This window comes from Argopecten irradians, chromosome 15 (assembly GCF_041381155.1).
Source record: "Argopecten irradians isolate NY chromosome 15, Ai_NY, whole genome shotgun sequence".
Taxonomy (NCBI): Eukaryota; Metazoa; Mollusca; class Bivalvia; order Pectinida; family Pectinidae; genus Argopecten; species Argopecten irradians.
The window spans coordinates 16,376,887-16,395,922 of NC_091148.1; the positions used below are offsets into that span (position 1 = coordinate 16,376,887).

The following is a 19,036-nucleotide window of genomic DNA, read 5'->3' on the forward strand; positions in this document are numbered from 1 at the left end:
GAATATCGCTAATTTATCTTTACATGAATACGATTGATTATGTTGGCTAGATAGAAATTTCCTTGTTGAGTGTCATATTTCTAATCTATAGTTTCTTATGAAGCCGTCTTAAGACCATGCACAGACAATTTATGGTGATTGAATTCCTTTGATGACGGTATCAGATATTACAACGGCTTTTAAGTAGCGACAATTTTTGGGAATATATTGATTAGCTGAACGACTGTCGTGACAATAACATAATGAAAAGACGATATACTCAAATATGATACATTTATTGCATTTCATTCCGCAGTATATGATTTAATGTTTTGGATGCGTCGAGAGAGCAAATCTTTATATGCGCTACTCAGAAAATGAAAAGAATGTGGTTTATTAGATCATGTAATACGTATCAAATCTCTAATTAAAAACGTCTTTTTTTCTCATACGCGATACGCCAAAGGTTACTGTCATTACAATTATACTGTGAAGATAACGGCAGTGATAGTAACCCCTGGATTATCGAAGATAACAAATGTCGGGTAAATTATGTGAGAAATGTAATATCGTTAGATACCATATGGGTTCAGTCATTTTTTTTTTTGACTACCGAGTTTTACGTAGATCTCAACATCCCTGAAATGTGTATGTCATAGAAGCTCTGTGTGTGATATTCGATAAGCAGATAGTTTTTTATGTAGAGAAAAGAATTGTCATGATGACAGTAAAAACAACCACTGGAGTATCGCGGATGTAAAAAGTGATATGCTTCCTGCCATCCTCATAGATGCAAAATCTATAGAAACGAAACTATCCTCTGGTCTTTATACACTTAGAAATTGCGTTGAAAATTGACCATTTGGGACTATGACAAAGTGGTCTTGTTAAGTCTTTAAAAGAAGTGGTAGCTACATGTAAGACAGGTTTGATATAAACTACATTTTTGTAGTTTTAGTAAGTGAGATTTTGCATTTACACTTGTTGCAATGATTTTAATACTAGGAGTGTTCGTTTCATATATTATTGCAAATGTCTTGAATATTCATAATTTCTAAACGTTACTTGTAGTAAGCATATTGAGTTGGGTTAAGTCTTAATTACATACATGTATACTGAAAATCAAATACACAGAGTTTGGCTCTCTGTATATTAAAGATGCTCCACCGCCGACAGAGCATAAATGATATTCATCATTGGAACAATAATTGGTGTTTTATCGTGTATATATATGTCTAATTAACACAAAAAATAATTAAAAAATAATTTATTTTCCTTTGGTGCATGCGCAATCAGTACATCATTCCATGTAGGATATAGTGCCACGGAATTTTTTCGGGATGCCATTAATTATTTTTCATATTTTTAACTTTAAGTAATATTAGAAGCTCAAACTTTTCAACGATGGTAATGCCTTGTGTAAAGTAAGTAACTTTTGTAACTGAAGAAAAATGCTAAATCGTCTGCTCCTGTTTTTGATAATGAAAAAATACCATTTGTCAGCGGTTGAGCATCTTTAATTAATAGTATTTGTTTGTTTGCTAGTTTGTTTGATTAATTAACGTTCTGCGTTATCTTAAATCAGCTCGAACGCATGTAATGGTAATTGATATTTCTGCTTAAATCTGTTTAAAAAAAAATGTGTTGTAGGCCTGACACGTGTTTGACATTCATGTAAAACATCTTAGCGAGGACGTATATCCTTGATCTTACGAAAGTTAACTAGTATTTTTATTTAATTGATATAATTATCGCTTTTGAGTCCAACAGAAACATATGTATATATGTTTCTGAGTCCAATGAGGAGCAACTTGCAATGAACAGGGAAGACTGTGTAATATTTCATATAGTGTATATGGTTATATAATAATATTACTGTATGAAATCATTTGTGATCATTATTGTTTATCATTTTATATTGTTCACACCTGTTACGTACGTTGCTAATCACTGCGCATGCATACATGTATGCATGTGCGTATCTGTAGTTATAATTATATGCTAATTAATAATCAACTATAATTAAAAATATCTTTTATCAATCATATTGAATTTATTTTCCAACCATAGTGATATGATGGTGAGAAAGATATATTTACACAATATTTTCTATAAAGAATCAGAAATATATAATTAAGGTTGGACTATCAGGGTTTTAATAGATCTAATATAGATATAATTCTATTATTTAAAGCGCGTTTTCCTGACGTGATATATTCATCACATGCACTCGCGATCGGTCCCTCGTCCCCCGAAGAAACATTTAGTTTGTATTCACAATATTCCGGCCATGAATCTAATATAACAGTAATACGTATACGGTATTTGGAGAAACTGTCAATCGATACACGACTCGCGATCGCTTCGATACGACGAGCCTCTGTGTATTAATCTGGAATAGACTATACCCATTCACTAGACCCTTTGTTTTGATTCTTTTGATTGGTCGACAGGGAAGAATGTCAAGGTCATTCGAAATGCAGCGCAATTGGCTAGTCATCAAACTGTACACACGTATTTCAGTCATAACAGAGAGTTCTTGTGTAAATTATGGGTGTTGTGGACTCGTACGACATCGGATAGTGTTAAATAACTACGTTGAAATGTGAAAGTTGTTTACAAGCATTATGGATACTAACGGATTTATAGTTATAACGTTGTGTGTGTTTCTTCTGGCACTTTCGCTTTGTTTATCTGATGTGCTAGAGTTGGAGACCGAAGAAGACACTGATGTCCCAGGTAAATATATAAGATCACGATAGACCGTATCTGTTAACACGTTTCTGTTGTTGCCATTTAACATTCTGACACCTTCAGCGGTAGTGCAGTGCTATTAATATACACCATAACATTGAACTGATCTTTGGTTGATCCTACATATTGCACTGAGTCACTCAGCTCTCAGAAGTTTGGAACTGTGAGTCTGTCGGTAACTGTTCCAGAATGATTGGTCATTCATTCTCGAAATAATTAAATCACGTGCCCCATACCCCCACTCCTCCTCAAATGAATAAACAAAATTAAAAAAAAAACTAAATTAGGATAAAACAACAGACACGATTATATTTAAAATGAATTTAAAAAAAAACCTTGGCAATTTTAAGATCTCAATATTATGAAACAGTATCATCCAAGGTCTTGATTTTTCTATTCTACTGTACTGAATAACGTTACATATAATGTCGTGCTACACCAGAGTGGTACGCTGTACCTGTACATGTTCATGTAGACACGAGAATGAGAAATAAAATTATTGAAAAGGACTCCCAACTTTGAAATATCTTACAATGGATTCCATGTACCATTTAACATTTTAAAAATATTAAAGGTCAGTCATATTGATGCATTTTACAGTATTTTCAGCTATTAAGATATAATTATAATATTATTCCTTAAAGATGCTCCACCGCTGACAAATGGTATTTTTTCACTTTCAAAAATAGGAGCAGACGATTTAGTATTTTTCTTCAGTTACAAAAGTTACTTACTTTACACCATTACCACCATTGTAAAGTTTGAGCTTCTAATTTTACTTCAAGTTAAAAATATGAAAAATAATTAATTGCATCCCGAAAAAATTCCGTGTCACTATATCCTATATAGAATGAAGTACTGATTGCGCATGCACCAAAGGCGAAACAAATTATTTTATATCATTTTTTGTGTTAAGTAGACATATATCTATACGAATAAAAACCAATTATTGTTCAAATGATGAATATCATTTATGCTCTGTCGGCGGTGGAGCATCTTTAAATGAGATGTCAATACTATCATTACCTGTTTGTGACATTTAAAAAAAAACCTGCATTTTAAAGAATTTTTTTTTTATTCCACATCAAGGAACTCAATTTTATGTGGAAAGTAAAAAAAAAATCCACTTACAGATTGTCAAAGAAAGTGGTCACCCGCACATACAGGAAGTGCGGATGTTTGAACATTAATTGACACTAAATTTTAAAAGTTTACTTGAAAATTTGTTTTCCCCAAAACAGAACCAATAAGCCGTCACACAGTGGTACAGCTATTGTCACCTGTATAAAGCGCTATACATGAGTGTTTGTATAGAATTTCCTTGTACTTCCCTCCATTCATATTCATGGTATTGCTTTTGTTGAAATCATTTCATACAAAATAATGACATTCCTAGACTTAGGGGTTAACGTTGATCCATGAGTACAGTTTATTCATTTTGGTGAAAAAAAACAGCTCAGGTTACATGTTTGATAAACACTATAATAATCTGAGAACTTCAGTAAAAGTTCTTACTGGCGCCTTATTTCTTCATATATGTTCCCATATACCTGCATGTGAAAGTTTTGAACAATGAATTATTTAAATAAATTCTGTTTATATTATGGGGCAAAGAATTAAAATCAACAGTGTTGACAAAATATAGCGGAATTTTTTATGTGATCTGCCCCTTTATCAAGACACAAAAAGAATAAATAAAACTATATATTTTAGGAAGGTCACAATAAATGTTTACAGAATTTGACAATATTTTGTCCAATGCGACTGTTTGAATTACTTCTTTGCCCAATATATAATTACTAATTCAAGTAATTAGTATCAGCCGATAGACATATGTTAATATGGATCCATTGTTATCTGGAATACAACTATTGCTATTACATTGTACTTCTTTGATCCAAATATATGCACATTTTTATACATATAATTTCAACCGTCTGACTGGGGAATTAGGTTGAAATTGTTTTCTCCGTGATATGTTACGCCAATAGGTGGCGCCTATTTGCATGTGCAGGTTGTGCAAATACGGGAACATACACGTGTCGGTATACCTGGGTTGGTCATTCAGGCGACTCAGGTATGTAGCGGGATATATATACACATGTTAATTGTTTTTTGTGAGTTTTGAGTTTTGGGGTGAACATTCATAAAGAATAAAATTTTGTTGTGTCGAATGAGATTTTTCTAAGCATTTGCACTAATTATAGATGAATGTATATAAATGGTGGTTTTGTAATAAAGCCAGTGCCTCTGTCGCCGTGAAAATACATTTCTTGTGTTTTGGTTGTTTATCCTATTGGATAATAAATGGAGAAAATAAGATATATATAAAATCATATATATATTACCTGTTGTAATGATAATCCCATCATTTTGGTATCTCAAAACCCGGGCCTGTAAAGCATACTGTATGCAATTTAACAACCCTAAATCCCTGCAAACTCAAAGTTTTATTATTTCTTCTTTTCAAAATTGTATAATTTGTACCAAAATATGAAAATAATATACATTTAAATAAGTAAATTTTGCAATACAAACTTTGTTGCTACTTCTTAAATACACTGTTTTTATTAGTAAGCCTAAAAAAGAGGGAGTGGCACTTAGGCATGGGGTGCTTTTTGGGTTGAATATAGTAATTTTTAGTTATAATTATAAATCCATATTCCAATGAATTGGGGTAAAATTGATCATGATAAACTAGATTATTATATGTACATACAATACACAAGTTGATACGGTTTACCTGTACACAAGTTGATACAGTTTCCCTGTACACAAGTTGGTACGGTTTCCCTGTACACAAGTTGATACATACGGTTCCCCTTTACACAAGTTGATACGGTTTCCCTGTACACAAGTTGATACAGTTTCCCTGTACAGTTTCCCTGTACACAAGTTGATACAGTTTCCCTGTATACAAGTTGATACAGTTTCCCTAGGCCTGTACACAAGTTGATATGGTTTCTCTGTACACAAGTTGATACAGTTTCCCTCTACACAAGTTGATACAGTTTCCCTGTACACAAGTTGATACGGTTTCCCTACACACAAGTTGATACTGTTTCCCTATACACAAGTTGATATAGTTTCCATGTACAGAAGTTGATACAGTTTCACTGACCTGTTAATAAATTTTAACATGTGCTTCTGAAAAGCAGACTATATGAATGGGACCAGGGCCTTTAAATGCCTCTTGTAATGATAATATCATATCTAATTTGAAATATATTATGACATGTATTATAATTAATGACCATGAGGAATTTTTAACGCTATAGATTGCTACATATGTTAATGTTGTCTCGGGATATCATTTCAAGGTTGAATTATTGTATATTTAGTAAGTGTCATTTTTAAAGCTTTAATATTACTACTGATAGCTACTAGCTTTGTACTATAATTAGATAGCATAATGTACTTTACAAAATGTTTTTTAAAGTAAATAACTAGGTAACCTTTGGCTGAACTGGGTCGAACGTCAGTAACTCGACACCCTGAGGTACTAGCTAGCTTAAGATCAATCTGTAGATCTAGAGCATGGGCATCTACCAAGTGTTTGGGGGTCCCAGATTGAACTCTGAACAAGCCGATGCATAATTCTTCCTATATTGCTACAAACTTGGCGCCCAACTAATAAATATTCACGATGGGACTTGGTATTTAAGGGTCTTGTGTGTCTTTGAAGGTAAAGAATTTGAGAAAGGAGTGGGTTGATTGTCAGCAATGAGCTACATACAATATTGAAGGTAAATCAGTAGAGAATCCTGGGTGTTTGGAGGTCCTGAGTTCAAACCCCAGTCTTGCCACTACATTTTCTCCTCTCTTGTTACAACCTGCAGCTGGCACCTAACTAAATAACCATCATCGGGTCTTGTGTGTCTTCAAGGATAGAAAACTTTGAAAAAAAGAGGGAGGAGCTAGTATACGTACTAGTGTACATGTAAAGAGAATGGACTGGGTCAATCATCAGCGGCCTGGTTCGAGGTAACTCATTATCAATGGCCAGGTTAGAGCATCTGGCTAGTGTTCGGAGGTTCTGGGTTTGAGCCATGGTCTAGCTGGTCACTTCATTAACATGTTTTCTTCTTGATCTTCATGTTACAAACTTGGTGAAGGTCTAGCTAGGAGGAAGGAGTGTATAGTAGGATTAGACTGGCATGAAGGGCTTATTCTTACTTAATTTGGAATGGGCCTTTTTACCTCATTTTGGGAAAGTGAGGATCCGGAGCTGATATCGAGGTAGCTATATAGCTCAATCAGTTTCTACATATCTGGCTAACACATTTTTTCCTCTCCTGTTACATATACCTAAATGCATGAATGCAATGGTGTTTACTCTACTACTAGAAGGTTTATAAATTGTTGGTAACCATTTTCACAATAAATTTAGTATTGTTGACTTGGTCCCATCGAATATGTCTATGTATAATATTATAGCGATCTAGGAGGAGTTTGCTCCTTGTCAGGCACACTGAGTTACGTACACTTTTACCTTGTCATGTGCATGCATTGCCACTGAGCAGGTTAATTACACAAATTTACAGGTATATAATTATTCACACCTCTTTTCCTTCAATCATTTAACAAGGAAAATCATCCCCCCCTGAAAATGTATAATGAACTATTCCATCATTTGAATTGGGAGCATTCAAATATGTCTACAGGGGTGAAGGATTTATTATTAATACTAGTTATTAAGTCTTTGTCATCCTAAAACTCGGTGCACGTGTTTGTATGCAGATGTTATCCTGCTGACAATGTCTCTCCATCTCCGATCAGATCTCCTGTAAATAGCAATTTATTCTAAATAAAATTTCTGATTGACATATTCAACTCAACCTTTCTGCAGGATAGATAGCTATAGGCTTGTCAACAGTCATGATGATAATGGGTTATAAAAAAAGCAGTTGTGTAATTAAAATTCCATCAAAAATGCACACATACCTTGAACCAATTAGAGTCCAAAAAAATCCCAACTCTATATCACTTGTGATGATGAGATATACAATTTGAAATAATATCTTATTATAAAATATATATTCCAGGTTTGTGCCATATAAAGCTGTTTATATAGTTGGATATTTTCACCGGGATGATGAATTTTCTGTACCTGCAGCAACAATGACATGTTTGATTCGCTGTGTATAATTTTCAGATAAAAATTTGATTCATTGTCTGTAATTTGAAGGTATAAAACTGATTTTCATCAATTTTCATGCGACTTTGATGCTTGCATGGGCGGCCATGCAGTAATAACTTTTCAGCTATAGCAAGACAACCATGGGTAGCCATGCAATAACATTTCAGCCACAGTCAACATGGCAATATTTTTCGTTTGACAATAAAACCGGTATTTCAAATAAAAAACATGTATTTGTCAATCCCATATTGTGCCCCAGTTATATGAATAATGTTAATAGTATTTTGATAGGAAGTGTCAAATTTCTGGAATAAAAATTGATGAATTAATCCTCATCATTATTTGATGTGAGTTTTGCGACATCATAATCACCGAAAGGTAGGACTAATTGACGGTACATGGTTCTTAACTCACATTGTTTTGGGATCTTGAACTATATATCTTTTCCTCTATAATGAATGAAATAATCTAGATCAAAACCATAAAGTCATTATCACTTTTACCAAAAAAGAAAAATGGCCATTTGTTGAGCCCATTAGTACAATTGTAAGAAACATCAGACCTACATTGATTTTTATTTAATAAATCAATTCTAAAAATCATTTCTGAAAGCAATAAGTTAAAAGGGAAACCAACCGTCAAAAATCATGCCTATTCATGATCACAGTGGTTAAATGATCAAAGCTGCAAAAATTCTCGCCTCAATATTTTGTATTGTTCATAATCATATGATCGCGACAAGATTAGCACTGCCAGAAAACACATTAAATAAACTTCATGTATTAATCATAGCTTTGAATGGTAATCAATAAATTCATATCATATACATCATTTCAAATGATGGTGATTGTGATTTTGTGGTCGCGATATGACCTGAGTCATAAAATAGGCTTTCTCCTTCATTTGTGTTTCTGAGATTTATATATTATTATTTCTTTTATAAATATTGAGAAGTTAAAAAATTGCAATTAAAAAAAAATATTTTGGAATCTACAAAATTATAGTACAGTGTATTTGCCATAATTTAGCACTCAGGACGTTTAAAAAAATTGTAATTGTCAACATTTTCTGTACTCCTGATCATGACATAACACATTTTTATAATGCACATGTCAGGAGCATTTGATAGTCGTCGTATAATCCATGGAATGGTGATGGGGGTGGGGGCGTTTATATAACTTCAACTAGATTGATACATATGTAGCTTCAAGGGGCGCGCATACTCGGGGGGAGGGATGCTAATTACAGAGAATTTACTGCAGTATTTCATTCAATTCACAGTGTCTGACTAATCCTCAGAATTCGCTGTTAACCATTAACTGTTATATATGTACGTACATGCAAATGTGTGAATATTTTTCAATTATGTCTGCCATTTTGATGAAATAACTGATTTTACATGTCAAAGTTTTTACATCCTCATAAACAGATTCAACCAAATTGAATCTATTGGAAAGCTATGTGTAGTCTTCATTTTGGTACAGAGTTATAATTTAAAGATTGTATAATTCATTAAGCTACATTGTGCCTGCATAGCTAGCTAGGTACACTTGGGAGCGTACTGTTGATCAATACACGTGTAGTGGTTCTCTTTCCCAGGGAAATTGCAGATCTGTCGTGAGAGAAATTCCCAGAAATTGAAAACTCGATTATAATCAGACCTGCAGCTGGAACCCCTGCACTGCGTGGAGCTGAAAAAACAAACTAGACTTACTTGGAGTTCAGTCCAATGTGGGTCCAGAAAAATACACATTTTTCACTCAACTCTATGGCTATATTATATAATTACTACTATACCAGACATATTTCCATGATCAATTTACTCTTTGCATGTCACAACTCCGAAAATATTGATCAAATATTGATCGACGAAGATTGTTGCAGTCAGAAGTCAGAACACATGGTGCAATTGGTATGATTTATTGTTTTAAGAATAGGAGAATTTTTAGAATTTGCATTAAAATCCTTTATTGACAGCATCAGTTGCATTTAACTTAATTGAAACTTGGTTATGTTATATTTTTTGTATTAAGTCAGAACTTGTGGACAAAGATTAAGATTTTCAAACTCTGCTCTAGATGTGGTGTACGTCTTAAGGCTAAAATTAAAGATTTAGAATTTGTCGGTATTGGATTGTGAAAATTGTTCATTGCAATTATAGTGGAACTTAATTGGCTTGAAGTAATTAATCTTTGCATCCAGCAGATCCAGAACGCAGCCGACAAAGATTGTGGAAGAGTCCATGTACCTTGATCCACTATGTTTCTGTTGTAAGAATTGGTGGATTTGGGGAAAATTGTAATTTATAAAATCTATCTTTTAAAACAAGGATAGGTCATTTGATCTTATAATTACTGAGACTTTATTAATACCAGAGAAACATTATACTGTAGTCTTTCATTTGTATATATTAGATACAAAGAGCAAGGGATGGTTACTATACATGTACATTCAAGTAATTTGTACTGGGTTGGGTGTGCTGTTCGGTATCTTTGATTGGTTTAATTTATTGCCTTCGATTGATTAATGGGACTTAAGTGTCCTTGTTCCGGTTATAACCGAGCCTAGGACACAATTTAATGCCTCATGCTCTCAGTATAATGTAAGTGACCAGATGGGTGTGCTGTCTTTGTAGACATGATTATGTGAGATAGCACTGTAAAATAAAGTGGGCCAGAGTTCTAAAAGGAGACAAAGCATGAATATATACCACCGCCTCCCAAAACATTCAGATGTTCACACACAACAGTAATTGCATACACGTACTGGAGACCATCCTAAAATGACCTTCACAGTTAAACATAGGGCATTTATTAGAACAAATATACGTACCCGGCCTACTATACCTTTGGCCGGGTACAAATTGGTCCCTATGTGTCGTAGTGGAGCACTGCCTCCAAAAATCACTCGGGCACAGTTTAATTTCTATACTTTTTTGTAGGTTTCCAATTATTTTAAGCGTACTGTACATGCATTTACATATTATTTTTGTCTAAAACAAACATAACTACCATTCTTAATATATACAGTACCGCTCACAAGACGTAAAATTCAAAACTTGTGGACTTGCCATATAAATTCCCTTCAGAATGACCTTCATATATGTATTATATAAAAAAATAATGATCGATGAGAATTTGATATTTTATATAGTTCAGTTTTATTCCCTAGTAGGTAAGCGATATCAAAAAAGTATGATAAAATGCAAAGAAACGTTTTATAATGGTTTGTATTTATATAATTACTTTGCTCCATTAGCAGTAATAGGCACCAATTGTAGCTCTAAAGACGACACCATTTTCTGTCTAAAAGTCTTTTGAGCTACAATATTAATATTGCAGCTAGGCATTTATATAAAGCTCAATCAACCAAAATAATGTCTCAATGCCTTGAGGTGCAGCCGTGCTACTCAGATTGCTATATATGTACATATTGATGGCATTTGTATGTACATATTGCTGGCATTTTAAAACTTCATCACCATCAATAGAATCAATAGCATGTTTTCTATTGGCCATGGACAACAGCATAGTGGCTAAATATAAGGCTTAACCAAGGACGTATCTGAGAAGGATAAGTCACACTGGGTTTTGGGGTAGTACAAGGCAGGAGCTTTTGTGTTTGTGCACTGACCGTGACGTTGGGCGACGACTGATTTTCCTTTGATATCCGCCGGCGCAGCCTTTGATGTAGCTTGCGGATGCGAAGGTTACCGTCTTACTTTCTGAAGCGGGCCATCATTTCATGAGCTGTCGTATTTTTTTAACGAAAATTTAAGACATATCCTCTTAAATATTCCATCCTAAAAGCAAGTAATAAACGTTGTGAAATTTAATAAACTTGACATCGGTGTTTTGTTTGACTCAATAAGATAAGTATTTGTTGAGAAAAATGTTTTTTATTCCCGGTTCATAGGCGTCTCGCGTAGTGTTTAGTAATCTAAAGAGACAGTCACGAATCCTTCTCACTTATAAATCCTTGGCTTAACCTAAATCTTAATTTGCCTGGGACTAAACAAAAATTTGCTGAGATCAGGTGATGTATATATATATAAAATACAACTCAAAGTCATTGAATTAATGATTTCCTCTCGACTACAGAAATCTGAGTCGCAGTTACTAGCGTATCAACAAGGCCTATTGAAACTATTGTATAAGCTTGCTCTGGCCATCACAACATATCCCTATGAAAAGATAGATGGATAATGAGAAATGGAATTTTCTATATAAAGGTGTTCACATATTGTTCGTTGTATATCGTTACTTCTATCAGAATATTGTTACATTTGTTGAACAACTGGATCATGATAATGCATTAATGTCCGAGAGTTATTCAACCATGAACGACATTCTTTGTATTCAGTTCATGTTTTAATCCGACCAGTGAGTACACATACTACATTTATAACTTGTTTACTTGATAGTTGACTGGTGAGCACACATAATCAGATAAATATAAAGTGGTCTTTCATCTGTATAATCTCGTGTTTCCGGGGAGGCAATCGAATGGGAAAAGGAAATATAGGACCACCCTACAGTGGCACTGCCAAATTTAGTTTAATACCGTATATATAATATGCTGTAGGTTGATTTTCGGCCCCATTCCCTATCTAAAATACCCATGTTTTTTCACGATTCCTCAAGTCCTCTACTAAAAAACTAGTCCAAAAGTTAAACTGAAATGAATTGCTTGAAATAAATTTTTCAGTTGTTTTTGTTTTATTTGACTCAATTCTGACTATAATTGGTATGTCACAAGCTTCAGTCTCAGCTAGTGTCCAGTCACTACAGATGGGTGAAAGCGCTTTAGCAAGAATTTGTGGAGTTCATAAACTTTTCTTGGCCTAAGGCCTAAAATAACATGTTCCATATTAAATATTTACCATACCCAGACCTATGTCTCAGAAAATGTGTTTGACTATAATTTATAGCCAATAATCTGTGGTGTTTTTTTTTTCCATCCAAACCACTTGCGCTTTCTGTACCGCCTAATTTTATAGGCCTATATACATACCTATATCCTGCTAGTAGGTATTTGACTGAATCAACGAGACGCCCTGATCTGTACAAACGCTAAATAGTGATCTTGCTAGTTCTACATCGGAATGAAATATTTTACCTCTCGTAACTCATACACCCCTGACATTTCATGATGGACTAGTCTAGTACTTGATTAAGGAGAGTCTAAATGTGTCTTCAGGGGCGAATGAGTTAAGCATTAAACACCAGTCAAAAACATTATGGTTAGGTTACCCAGTATGATAGTATATATGTTTATATATTATTGCCTTCTCTTGAGGGCACTATGGTCTAATAGTGTTGTTGAGGAATGGCATACTAATTAGCACCCAAGTTGGAGGCAAGGGTACGTACTAATATATATATAAGCCATCACAAGACAACACTACAAGACCATAGTGCCCTCAAAAGAATGTACCATAATAATGTTTTTAGTTTGGTTTGGTTTGGTTTGTTTAGTTTTACGTCCTATTAACAGCCAGGGTCATGTAAGGACGTGCCAGGTTTGTTGGTGGAGGAAAGCCGGAGTACCCGGAGAAAAACCACCAGCCAACAGTCAGTACCTGGCAACTGCCCCACATAGGATTCGAACCCGCATCCCAGAGGTGGAGGGCTTGTGGTAATATGTCGGGACATCTTAACCACTCGGCCACCGCGGCCCCATGATGTTTTTAGTACATAATGAAGTGAAGAAAATATATAAATGATAGGAGAAACAATAATGAACCATTAACATTAACGGTTTATTTATTTCAACGAGTACGGCCACGTCTAAAGTCATGGTAGTAATGACGTCTTTATATTATAGATACAATTTTCCAGGCAGAAATGTTTGTATTCACTGCATATTTTCATTGCTTACTCAGTTCTTTTCCTACTTTGTTTTGTAAATTTGTCTGCATTCAAGTTTCCAAACTGTCACATTTGTGTTTTGCAATATGTCGTAAGCACACAGCTTGTTTGCCAGTAAATAGCGCAAATTGTAACCTTGACATCATTTTTGTCAATATGACGACAGACGTACGTAACAAAATGCGTGCCAAACCATAGTCCAGCGGGAAAGCATAGTCCCGAGACTAGGGCTAAATAGTTCCCGGGGACTGAGCCAATGAAAACGTGACGAAAAAGTCACATTTTGTACTAAATATATATATGGGAAACAAACAATGTGGTTCATAATCAATCAGAAAATTCAAATCATTGTGCTGCTTATATTATGATACACATAAAATGTATCAAATTGGTACTGATGTACTTTTTAAGGATTAATTATACATGTCGTTACTTAAATAAGGTAATCGTCTAATGCAAGAAGACTTCCTTGATCGTTAGGTCAGTGGTTGCGAGGTAAATTAACAAAAAATCAAAGTTGATAATCATAATCTAGACCTGTTGAGATTTGATCAAGAGATTTGCAATCAATTATACGATATTCGACCCAATAAGCGTCCAATGCCCAGAAACAGGTAAGGGGGTGCTTAATAGAACCAAATATGGCATGTTGAATTATTGCACTAGGAGATGTTTTGTTACAAGCATTTTCATTGGCTTAATAGAACCAAATATGGCATATTATTGCACTAGGTATAAGCAATTAATCATTTTGCAAAAAAAAATAAGTAAGTAACCCACAGTTTTCATATTTTCTGTTTGAATTAAATTTGAAGTAAGTGAAATTGAAGCCAAAAAAAGGGATGAGGCTAGGGTGCTTATTGGTTCGAATATATGTTATATGTAATTGCATAATGTAGTCCCATGAACTTATACAATATCTAAAATGTATCTATATGAATGACCCTTGATAATTACAGGAGTTCTTTGTAAGTAAATAATTCAATTTTGCTTGTTACGAGCATTTTCATTGGCTTAAAAATTTACCTTATCAGCCCATAATGGAAAAAATGGCGTTGCCGTTTGTAATGTTGCTTCTGATTGGCTGATAATACGGTGTAATGATTTCATCGACAAAAGAGTCCCAATACAAATTTAGAATATTGAAGAGATTATCTTTAGTAAATTGAATTATAAGGATTAATTTGAATAGATTTTTTATGTTATGGAGATATAACACAAAAATCTGAGTGTACTCGCATCATAAACCGCTTCACGGTTTATTTAGAGTACACTCAGATTTTTGTGTTATATATCTCCATAACATAAAAAATCTATTCAAGTTAATCCTTAAATATTTATATGAATAGTTGTCATTTCGGCAATATTTTCATCAGACTTGATCTATAAAACTGATTTTTCTGTTACAGATCATTCCTTCCCACCTTGGACTATGGTGTATAATAAAAATATAACATGTGGGAAAATCCAGCCGGGTCTAAAATTCCCCTCACAGACCTGGACATGTGCTGATGCGAGGTGAGTACATAGTTTAAGCTAAAAATGTCAACAATGTTGCAAAAATGTCCTATCATCAAACAACAAGTATACATGTATTAGGTCAATGTATCAGCACATGTGCCGCATTTCTTAACTGTTTTCTGTCCTTAAACAAAAGGCCTTTGATTTTCAAAAGTCTCGGAGAATGAGTCAGAGTAAGAATACCTATTAAGTCATAGATATTCTAGCTATTGTTGGGTGTGCTGTTCTTGGTCTTTGGTGGTATGCTTCATTGAGATAGCACTCTAATAAAGAAAAGAGCTCCAATATCACAAGGAGACACAAAAGGCCTTTGATTTTCAAAAGTATCGGAGAATGAGTCGGAGTAAGAATATCATTATGTCTTGACAGGTATTAAGTTATAGATATTCTAGCTATTGTGGGATGTGCTGTTCTTGGTCTTTGGTGGCATGCTTCAGTGAGATAGCACTGTAATAAGGAAAAGAGCTCCACTATCACAAGGAGACACAGTTAACAGTAATATATCGCAATCTCCCAAAACATAACACAGGGTATTAGTCTGTCTCCTTATAAGAGTCTGGCTGTTAATAAAATGATTAATTTGATCAGCCTAACCATAACTAGATCTGAGCTACATCTGAAAAGGCCATCTATAAAAACATGTTGTTTTTTTCTCTTTTCCAAACCCTTTCTAGACAAGCTGGATTGGTATATATATATTTGTAGGTAATTTTTCTTAAGAATGAAAAACAATTATTTGCACAAAAATTTAATTTTCACAAAAAAGTATTGTACATGCAACTTGGTAAAAAGCAAATGGAATGGAACATACGGTACTTTGAATCTGAAGGTTTATACATATAATGATTATAAATTTAGATTTTGGATCACAGTTAAATACAGACATACACAGAAAATGTCAGAAATACTGTATATGTAAAACAGGTTTTTAGTGATATCTGGATTTCAAAAGGACATAGAAGATATCAATAAACCAACAACATCCTTAAATTCCATGGCCAAAAATAGAAATTCTTTTTCTTCATTGTTCCCAAGGACACCAATGTTAACAGATTCTTTGTCTTCTTTGTTCTCAAGGACAGCTGTATGTCGGGACTAAATCCTTTGTAATTTAAGAGTCATGATTACTGTGTATAGCGAGGATAGATAGAATTGGCTCTAATCTAACTTAGGCTGCCTGCAGTGTGTATATCTTATGTTAGCTAGCTAGGCTGTGTGTGAAAGCTTAGGCTTTTATATAATAGGTGGTTTTGTAGGCTGGCTTATGAACATGTGTACCAAGTCTATCAAGAAGTAACTTTAATTCTGGCTAATATAAGCAGTTTTAAAGAGCTTGAAAAAGCAAAGTTTAACCTTGTCAGGTTAATATATGTCTTGATATGTCTATGCATACTGTATTTGACCCAGTTAGTGGGCATGTCCCAATAGCGGCCTTCCACCTTTTGAGGCCACAATTTCATTTGCCCGGGCAAAATTTAAGACCAAAACTATCAAAACTGTATAGGTTTGCACTTTGCTTTGGTACAAAAACTATCAAAACTGCATAGGTTTGCACTTGGCATTGCAATAATTTTGTCTTATTAAGCACCTGTACACTTTTTCATTTTTTTTAAATGTCCTGATTGCTTATTTGGTCGAATATGGTATATATATAACTGTGCATTTATAGAGATGGAAAAAGCAAGGCTTTTAATACTCAAAAAATTTGATAGTTCAAAAGGTGCCTGTAATTGAATGCATATATGCATGTATCATGATGGTGATATTTCAGCTATAATTAATAACCGTATTTAACCCAATAAGTGCCCATGTCCCTATAAGCACCCCTCCCCCTTTTTGAGGCCTCAATTTCAATTGCCCAGGCATAAATAAAGACCAAAACTACACAAAACTGTATAGATTTGCTGTAATTTTATCTCTTTTCATTTCTTTTTTCAAATTTTAAAATGCCCTGGGCGCTTATTGGGTGAAATACGGTAGGCAGTTTTGAACCTCCTGTGATATTAAATGATCAATCTCAAACGTTTGATCCATAAAAATGGTATAAAACAGATAAAAATAAAACATCCATTTATGACAAAATCATGAAATGTCAATTTGTCACCTCAATGATTAATGCATGATACATTATATTATAATTATATCTCATGCATATAATTATATACATATTTTACAAGTTTTGTACATGTATCTACCAGTGAGGGCCTGAATGTAGCATTTGCATGTACTTAAGATCTTCTGGATAAGAATATAATTTTTGTAAAACAAACATGACAAAACTATTATATTTACCTACTTGCCAATTTTAGAAAAGATATTATCTCTGGGTTTTTTTTTACAGCAAATGAGAAATGGAGTTTTCACTGAACATGTGGTTCAAAAGTAAAACTTCTATTAAAATTGTATTTCGTCTGTACAAATTAATCAGTTGTCTGCCCTTTCAGGTAGGCATTGATTGTGACATCATAATTTTTATATAGAGAAAACGATGCAAGTTGCACTCACAAAATAATGACATAACAAACGATACCTATTTGGGAGGGAGATAACTCTGTAATGTTCAAAGACAGAATATGTATAGATATAGAGAATAATCACGTTTTAAACAACTTAGCTTAAACATGCCGTAATAAGATATGAAGAAGCCTTGGTTTCAGAGTTGGCATATTCAGGGATCAATCTAGCTTTGAATTACTACCGTTTATGTGTAGTTTCCCCTCAAGGAATTAATTCCCCTCTGGTCTAATATTCCCTAGAAGATTTAAAAATTCCCCCATTTGAAGCGAAAAATGACCGTTTTTGTAACACATTGACAATTTCCCCTGTGACTTACTTTTCATTAATTTGTAGACTTTTGTTTGCAAATTTCTTCATATCATATTATAGCTACTCCATATTTTATGATAATTCAAACTTTTAATTATATTGAACTTGCTTTGCTAAATCTATAAATAAAATTAGTTGTTTATCGTACTTTTTCGTCAAAATAGATATAGTTTTGGACCAAAATCAGAATAATTTGTCTATCTAATGGGTGAACACCAGTAGCTAGAGAAAGAGTGGAAGCCTCAGGAGTCTAAACCTCAGGATTTAACGCTTAGTATAGTGGTTAAGCCACTCACAATCGCCTTTCATTTAGCTGACCAGGGGTTGGATACCTGACACGTATGTGAAAAGGTCAGAGGTCACCCGCCCAATCACATCCACTCTGAAAATAAATAATGATTATATTTTATATTATGTAAGTAGTTCCTAGCAGCAGCTACCAAGCAGACAGACAGATACATGGTCATCATGTACTCAAGATCTCCGACCTATATATATATATGTGGTCAGTCATGATCAGGGCACACCTGTAGAATAATTGCATAAACACTGCTAGGTCAACTTCCTGATCGGTACTTAATCATTATGCAGCATGGTCGTCTATTTCATCTTGTGTTACAATGTTTACATACACGTATACCAATTAAAGCCAAAGTGAACTCTAGATTCAGCTCTATATATCAGGCTATATAAATGTCCAAAACGTGACTATGATGTGGACATGGCAACATAAATTGATCACTGTCTAAATAGCTGTTTCACCTGATGGATATATCATTGCCAATGTGTAACTGTTTTATCTTAACTTATCAAGAGCGATCCCCTGAAATAGTAAATAATGTAAATGGAAGCATTAAACTATCTTTTGTGAGATCTATATGGTCAACATAGATGGCAGAGCTTTGACGACAGTCATTTCATATTGCATGATTAATCAAGATTGTAC

At 34.0% G+C, this 19,036-nt stretch overlaps 1 protein-coding gene across 1 annotated transcript in view; it reads left to right on the forward strand.

Moving 5' to 3' along the window:
• The first annotated feature begins 2,456 nt into the window (after positions 1–2,456).
• Positions 2,457–19,036, forward strand: part of LOC138308888 (uncharacterized) — a 49,687-nt gene continuing 33,107 nt past the window's right edge. Inside the window, exons 1-2 of the mRNA XM_069249933.1 lie at positions 2,457–2,718; positions 15,153–15,261. Coding sequence (XP_069106034.1) covers positions 2,607–2,718; positions 15,153–15,261 — 221 coding nt within the window. The 5' untranslated portion in view covers positions 2,457–2,606. The remainder of the gene's footprint in view (positions 2,719–15,152; positions 15,262–19,036) is intronic.